General features: G+C 39.1%; 1 protein-coding gene across 4 annotated transcripts; it reads right to left on the bottom strand.

Moving 5' to 3' along the window:
• Positions 1–2,161: 2,161 nt before the first annotated feature.
• LOC136463263 (uncharacterized) lies at positions 2,162–6,624 on the bottom strand. Of its 4 annotated transcripts, none has more exons than XM_066462274.1 (14): positions 6,280–6,622; positions 5,824–5,948; positions 5,564–5,669; positions 5,332–5,475; positions 4,580–4,684; positions 4,396–4,479; positions 4,116–4,231; positions 3,917–4,018; positions 3,719–3,832; positions 3,583–3,639; positions 3,440–3,506; positions 3,315–3,368; positions 2,880–2,990; positions 2,162–2,732 (listed from the first exon to the last, which is right to left on the bottom strand). In XM_066462274.1, exons 2-14 carry the CDS (start codon positions 5,853–5,855, stop codon positions 2,619–2,621), a joined length of 1,206 nt encoding a protein of 401 aa, XP_066318371.1. In that variant the 5' UTR covers positions 5,856–5,948; positions 6,280–6,622; the 3' UTR covers positions 2,162–2,618. The 4 variants fall into 4 exon arrangements, with proteins under 4 accessions (XP_066318371.1, XP_066318369.1, XP_066318370.1 ...); XM_066462272.1 differs by having other exon boundaries at positions 5,564–5,675; XM_066462273.1 differs by having other exon boundaries at positions 5,564–5,672; positions 6,280–6,620.
• Between the last annotated feature and the right edge of the window lie 1,944 nt (positions 6,625–8,568).

Genomic DNA, 8,568 nt, shown 5'->3' on the forward strand with positions numbered 1-8,568 from the left:
AGCTAAGCCCCCAGGAATGAGAGCCAGAAGGAGGATTTGGGTGTCCATTCAAATTTGAGGGTTCTAGTAGGAGCCCTGTTGAGCATAGTTTTTTTTTATTTGACGCTCATATTTAGCTATGGGGGCTCAAATAGGGGACTTACTGAAGTTGCTCTAAAGAGTACACAACGGTTTGAATCTCAAAACAATTTTATTGATAGAGGGATGTAAAGTAATCCTATGCTTCTATAATAAACATAATAATTGAATCCATGCCATATGCTCTAGGGTTAATTAGACTGGTGCCATGATAAATGTTTTACTTCTAAAATATACCGTTACTATTCACCTATTTGAAATCATACCGTTATAATTTAGCGTAAACCTAAGCCATGCTATTTTTTACTCTAGCAAAGAGACGTTAGGACTAGTTGCAATGCATTGTATTTTTGTATAGACAAAAATGCCCCACTACTTTTGTCTCTTTCCACTCGCGCATGGGAGCCATCTCCCTCTGTCCATTCTGAAGTACAAGAAAAAAATATTTTTGTAAGGCATTAAGCCTTAGTACGCAACTAAAACCTTATATTATTTTTTTTGACCATTTTAATAATCTCAAATGACAAAACTCAAAACTAGTAATCTATAGATCTCATCGCTTATAATTTTCTTATACAAAATACCTTTATCCGACACTATACAAGAAAGACATAATTTTTCTAAGGAGACAAGCCTTGGTAAACGATAAATATATTGCATAAACTTTATATTATTTTTTAGCATCTTAGCAATCTCAAATGATAAAACTCAAAACTATAAAGTTATACATCTTATTGAAGGCTATAATTTTTTATATAAAATTGATCTTCATCCGATGGTGTATGAAAAAGATACGATCTTTTAAGGTGGAGTCTTACCGCTGACATGTGGGTAACATCTGTCAGAGTTATGTACACATTGAATGGACATGCCATGTAAGATAGCGGGTCCGGTAAACGTCTGGTTGAATTTGAATGAGACCAGTTACAATTTCAGAAGACTAAAAATGCATTTTGGGACTTCTACGACCTAGATGACAGCTCTAGATAACTTCGAGGACCGCTGAATTTTACTCAAAAGAAGAGGTCAAGATCATGAACAAGGATGGGAAGATCAGACTATCCCAAGTGTTAGTCGATAAGGACTTTTGAATATATAAGTTGATTTATGTACTATATTTATTTTGTACCGATGTACTCCTGTACTAGACAAGAATTAGTTGTCAAAATGTCATCGATAAGGCAATAACTATTGGACACACCAACTTTGTTCTTAGAGGTAGCAAACTAACCACAACTCAAGCCCCAATAAACAAACCTATTTATTTTTTTTCTTTTTCGAGATTAACCTATAAACAAAGCTATTTAAGGAAAGGGTTAATTCCACATGCCACGCCGCCACATATGACAGCCACAACAAATTTGTGTCTCCTTTTGGTTGGAGAGAAGATTACGTAGGTACAGGTACGAAATGCGCTGAATTTCGACGCCGGGCACCGCACCTGCGTTGTGGCAAATGAGGGCCGGCGACCAAACAGCCCTTAAATCTTTAGGGCATGTACATGTTTGAAACCTAGGAATTTTACATGAATCCTATAGAAATTTTGTAGGAATTAGTTTATTTTTGCAGGAAAAAATGTAAGAACAGCAAAAAATTCTCATTTCCAAACTGGTCCTAAAGCAGATAATATTATCAAAGCTAATTGGCTAAGTCTCCAGCTGGTACACCTAAGATCCTTCCTTGGAAGGAGTCACGACACTCCTGGTCTAATTGGCTAAGTCTCCAGCTGGTACACCTAAGATCCTTCCTTGGAAGGAGTCACGACACTCCTGGTCACGGATATTTAAGGCTTGATGACTCACCCTGACAGGTTATGCTGTTGGAAGCTGCCTTACAGTTTTCACACAAGATATCTTCCTACAACCTTGCAGTCACCAGGTTAGAATCTTCATCGTTGAGCTCCAGTCTCCAGAACCTTTCATGCACCTGCTTTTATGTTGACTCTGAATCGGACTAGTCAGGGATAGTTTAGTCAGATGTCACGCAGGGATTACTCTGACTTGTAGAAAAAAATTGCTTTCAGTTCTAGTTGAACGAAACCTTTTTTCTTTTTTGCGGATTTAGTTGAACGAAACCTTGACAGTTCTTCAAATGGACTAGCTCAACACAGCATTTGACCCAGTTGCACACAGCAACTGAGAAAAGGATTATCAACATCCATATTGCATCAGGTCATTAATACACAAATGGGGTATCATCACGGTCCCTGCTATATCTCCTACTTACATCGCAGCTAGTCTCACTAACAAAAAAATGACATTAAACGCCCTGTTCGCTAAAGCTTATTCAGAACTACTTTTCAGCCATGAAACAGTGTTTTCCTCTCACAACATTTCAGCATAAGCATGAGCATAAGCCAAATTTCAGCATCAGCAAACAGGGAAGTGAACGGCACTAAGATTAATCATGGCGATTCGTGGGGCCTCTAATGTACAAATATGGATTTGCCCTGGGCTGCAGTAGCTTCGATGAACATGCCAGTTCGCAGCAGGTTCCCGCAACAGAAACCTTGCCGTCGCATGTGAGGAGCATGTATTCATCTAAACTACTGTTGAATTCGGGGGTGTGATCCCTCGCTCCAAGTAATAAGCCTTCTCCGCATCAGCCAGCCTTGTCTGAAATATCCCCCATTCTTTTCTGCAACGTGCTCTTACCTGTTGTGGACATCCAAGTTTAAACAGTTAAAGAAAATCCATATGGACACATAGTGGATGCCGTAACAGTCAAAATTCATGCATTTGAAATATAATATACTGTGAAAAAAACCCCAAATAACATAATACGAGTAAGTACTGCCTTACCCCTTCCCATGGTGCTCTTCCATTATCTGACTTGCCCTGGTTCCCAAGTGAAGGAACTGCTTGATGAACAATCCATTGAGCATCAACAACTCCAATCTTCTCATGAGCCGGCTATAAATTAAAGGTAAAGTAAAAGAGTCCCAGCTCAGCATAACGTATAACATCTAAAGTCGAAAGCACATTAATTACAGTGTTTTTTTCGGATGGTATGCCATCTTCTATGCTGTAACGGCTTGAACCGTCTTGGTGATTAGTTGAAAGACTGGGGCTATGCCCTAAAACTCTAAAAAGCATTAATTACGTTGGTAATCATATAACTGTTGATGCTGCTATGTGCTATCCTGTGAGAGGAAAGGCTTGAACTGTGTGGCTAATCCTTGGATTAGCAAAGAAATGGGGAGGTGAAGTATTATGCATGATAATGGCACGGAATACCTCCACACATTTCCTCAGAGCAAAGTCAAGACCCCATCCATGGACCAAGTCATTCTGCATAAAACAATGCGTAAGCATACTCCACTTTAGACAAACTAATGACTTAGCATGCAATGTTACCTCACCTGAATCATATGCCATACACAGCGCCATGCATTTCTGGAGAACACTGTTGCCATAATTTCAACAAATCTGCACATCAAAATTGAACTTTTAGAATGATAATTAGACAATGAAAATTAAATACACAACAAAAATTTGGCCCTACGCAGCACATGGTGGTAGATGTGGATCAGTGCACCAGCCTGGTCTCTCCTCAGTTACTCTGTGTAATAAGGAAACATATTACTAAGAAATTACATCATTAAGTACTGAAAAAAAAACAATATAGATTCCCATCTCACTTGTGAACTTCCTGGTCACCACGTCGTTTAGTCATTTGCCATGTTAGTCCTTTATCAGGCTGCAAACCAGGCTGAGAGATTTCCAACCCATGCTTTCTAACAAGCTCAATGTACCTGCAAAAATAGCAAGAACGTCTTAATCAAAATGAACACCAGCTGAACAGAAAGAAAACAAGAATGCAAATATGTAGTGCTTACTTCTCTGCATTGAAATGCTCTACACCTAGATCCTCATCCCAGATGAAAATGTAATCATATCTGGCAACAACGTCGGGATGCAAAAATCGTTTTGCATACCACCTTATATAAAAACACAAGAAGCGCATCATTAAAATTGAAGTCAAAACATTCTATTGACAGGGGCAATGGAAACTGTAGAATTATAGCAATAACATACCATTTTGTCTGCTTCCTGACACTCACATGGATTGCTCTTTTAGACCACTCAAATTCATCCCACTCAGTAGTCCGACCATCATAATGGAACAACATAATGGTGAATTTGTCTGAAAACTATAAAAGAAACTTACATGAAATTGGAAGAAAGGACCACATGCTCATTTCAAATAAAATGCCTACAAGTTTAATCATGATGCGGATCTAGTGTACATCAGTCCCAGAGTTTAGAAGTTTGGTGCACCGAGGTTAAGCAGGTAAGGTGCCAGTCAGTCAGTTACCTTTTTTACTGCTGCATCAATATTTGCCTTTTGCCCAATACCAACAGTAAAAGTAACAAGATACCTCGGCTCGCTAGTAAGGTCCTGATGAATGGCATATGTTTAAGAACATAGATTGTATATGAAAGAGGTTAAAAAAAAGCAATTCAATGCAGTTTTGAAAAAATGGCTAACAACCACGAACCTCACTAGGATCACCCCATAGTCTTCGGGGATAAAGATCTGTTTCAGACACTACAATGCCTGGTGGAAGTCTCTCAGCACCTTTTGGGTTTGTAGGAACATAAATCTGCACACATAATTGTGTGATCATTTTGAGAAAAACGGAAAGTAAGAGCATAAACTATCTATTGTTAAGATAAATAAGTTTTATGCAGGGATGAAGGTTAAATATCGATGGTTAGTATTGTTTACAATCCAAAATTGAGCCACCAACTACCACAGTTCCCTTGAAGGTAATTAGGTAATAGTTGATCTACCTTCCAGCATAAAAAAAATACTCTTGTTAAGCTTAACACTTACTCCCTCCGTCCCTTATTATCTGTCGTTCTCACTTCCCGAGAAGTCAAGCGTACTTAGCTTTGACATAAAATATACAAGAAAATATTAATATTTACGGTACATAATTAGTATCATTAGATAGATCGTTGAATCTATTTTCATAATAAATTTATTTGGGGATATAAATGTTGGTAATATTTTGTTAAAATCTAGTCAAAGTTGAGAAAGTTTGACCTACACGTTTCCCATAGCGACAAATATAAAGGGACAGAGGGAGTACATTGTGATAACACAGCAGTAACATATGTACACAAAAGAACAATCAAGTATGGACAAGGAAAAATAATAAAATACGAGACCTAATTTAGGCCAATACAGACATATAGGTATACAGCTAATATAGCAACACAAGAAGGTAGTAGTGTGTTGAAGTACCTTGGGAATTTCATCAGTGTTAGATTCAGAACTATTCTTTTTACGATTGTTTGCAGATGCCCAAGCATGGTTCAACAATGTCTGGGTTGTGATGCCAGAGTTCCTATCTTCAATATAGGAGATGATACTCGAAGGGAAGTGAAGCTGCAATCCACATTCGATTAGTGTTTTTCCCCCTTCTCTAAAGCAAGTATATGAGAGAAAAACAAGAGAGGCAAGTGTGCCAATCTACCTTGGTTATGTTGACTGTAGGGAAGGAGATCCCAAACAGGTAACCCAGCATGACACCTACAACTGCCGAAAATATGAGCCGCATACCCTCATTCGATCTTGTCATGCTGCTGCTGACAAACATTGGCAGTAAAATTATGATGAGCGGCAGCGCGGACAGAAAATTGTCCGACATTAGGTACACTAGCAGTTAAATCTACAGACTAAACAAGAACTACTTGTATTAAAAAATGAAGTTTGTGGATGTGGTAGTGAACATACCTACGGCCAATGCCATTGAGAGGCTTTGCCATAGGAGCTGCGGAAGCTCTCCTTTTGCTGGCAGCAGGAACTTAATATTAGCTCAACAGCACAAGCAGTATCGACTATCGACGGAACTTGCCCCGCTGCAGTTATTGAGCCAAAAGAGAGAGAAAAAGAACAAATTAGGTCTTCTTACCAAGCAGGTTATTTTGCCGAACAGAACAATTATTAAGCAGGATACGATGCTCAAAAGGGATTTTTTTTTTTTGCTGTTATTTCTGTCAAAGATTAAGAAACCGATCTCGAAACCATGACTAACTAAGCGACTTGATCCAACAAGAGACGCGTATAGACTTGAGACGACCGGGATGGAATCTCGCAGCAAAGGTTTGAATTTGAATTCGGTGGCGAGGAAAGATTTGGATTTGCACCGTCCGGACAAATCACAACACAGCGGAATCAACCCAGGCTTACCAATCAGAAGAAGAAGAAATCAGCCGGAAAACGGCTGGATCTCCGCTCCGCTCCGCTCCTCACCTCCACCGTAGAAGGGCAGCAGGGGAGGACCAACGAGTCCTAGGACGGCTGCCTTGTGTGGACGGCAAGGAAGGCAGCGCGACGGCGAGACGGCTTTCGGGAGGAGGCGGAGGGCGCGACGGGGCGGCGGCGTGCTTGACGGGGAGATGCAAGCAACGGGGTAGAGGCGACTAGAAGAGGACTAGTCTATTGTATGTATGTACGCTGGGTGCAGCCTACAGAGAGGGAGGTGAGAGGACGATGCTGGTGGGCAGTAATGGAATTGGGCATTGCTGGGTGGGCAGCGCAGGATCTGGTTGTCCCACACATGGCAAGCAATCATTCACAAATCACCAGCCCCAGCTGAGCCGAGCTCAGCAAATCCTGCTTGCCAGGATGCTCTACACCAGCTTTCAGCGGCTTACATATCGGGTCACTGCAGGCTGGGGCACCCTTGTGGCGTCCTGTCCTGTGTCCTGTGCTAGTGTGCTGTGCTGTGGCCTGTGGATATTTTCAAATGCACTCCACTGATCAAGAATTTATACGATCAAATGAAAGAAAAAGTTTTTTTTTTCACATTCGATTTTAATACATTTGATTTTAATAACAAAACTGAATACTAATAGCTTGTCTCTAGGTGATGTTTCAGCTGCTACAATTGCCCAATGTACATGTTGTTGATCAGTTCTTGAGCAAAACAAATCCTAAAACGCATGTTAAGGACCTATTTGGAACGGAGGAATGTAAAACAGAGGAATAAAGAAAAATATAGGAATAGGAAATGAAAAGAGATTGAAAACATATGATTGGAAAAACACAAGAATTTATAGAAATTGACGTTTAGAACAAAGGAACATGGCTCGCATAAGAATTTAACAGTTTTGCTAGAAACTCAATGGCTTAGGCTAATCATAACAGGAAGCACAATTCCTTTCGTTCTATAAAAAAAAACTAAAAATAAGTTGAAGCATCATGGACGTTCCACGTGTAGGATCTTATCCTTCCTCCTACTCTGGTTGCTGTGGTTCACTTGAGTACTTTGGTCTTTTCTATCTATTATACTACTTTAGCGTTATTATCCTTTTCCTCTTCCCCGATTTCTCTGCTAATGCAGTCCGTCGTCAGGTTGTAGAGACAGCAAGCGCTCGTTCGCTTGGTAATCGCAGAGGAAAAGAAAATAAGGGGTCACGATGGATGTTTTCTTTTCTATGAAATCAGCATCCAGCTACACGAATCTAAAGGAAAGGAAATCGAATTTCCTCCGTTCCAAACACTCAGTCCAGCTTCCTTTCCTCCATTTTCTCCTTCCTACGATTTTCCTTCATATTTCCTACGATCCAAATAGGGTCTAAATGGACTGCTATGGTTACTTAACGAGTTTATATATTATATTCTTATTTCTAAAGGCATGAATTAGCTTATGCAGACTCATCTTTTTCCCTGAAATATTGACTTCTTTATTTTAGCTTGCAAGATTGTGGTAAGCATTCTTCTGACTTTTAGTTATGCTAATCTGTAATAACTAATTGCAAATTGGTTTCTTTGGTAGTTTTTTTAGTTTATTTCTGCACTAAAAGTTATGGTTTAAAAAATACATGGAAAATGTAGCAAATTATTTACTAAAACAAAGTTCTGCCTACGAATATATGGTATTTTAATGTTTGCTTTGTCTTTGCTATGATGCTTTATTATAATTTTTGGTCATTTCAAATTGCACATGTGGTGGCTATATGAGGCTGCCTGCATATTTTTGGTCAATGCACTGGAATGATTCAAGATTTTTGCAGACATCTAGAAGAAAATGGAATGCAGAAATAAGGTCATAATAAGTTTTTATAGCTTGAATAATAGGTTCCAGGTTTAGGTTTTACATGTGCACCTTTGCATTGGTTGGTAACAAAAAGGATCTTCAACAAAAGGAAAAATAGGGAAATCCTTTCGACGATGCATTGTCAGATTGATATTGGTTATAATTCCAGAATTGATGATGTTTTTATTGCCTGTGGCTTCAGCATTTTACATCGGCATCTTTTCATTGCTTAGTATCAGGAAGGATCTTCAATAATGACAAAATGGGAAACTCTTTTGATGATATATTGTCAGATTTACGTGGTGTTTAAATTCAGAGAGTAAAGTTTAGGAATGTCACATGGGAGTGTTCGGATAGTAATAATAAAACAAATTACATAAGTCATCAGCAATCCGCGAGACGAATTTATTAAGCCTAATTAACCTGTTATTAGCCAT

This window comes from Miscanthus floridulus, chromosome 7, assembly GCF_019320115.1.
Source record: "Miscanthus floridulus cultivar M001 chromosome 7, ASM1932011v1, whole genome shotgun sequence".
NCBI classification, from domain to species: Eukaryota; Viridiplantae; Streptophyta; class Magnoliopsida; order Poales; family Poaceae; genus Miscanthus; species Miscanthus floridulus.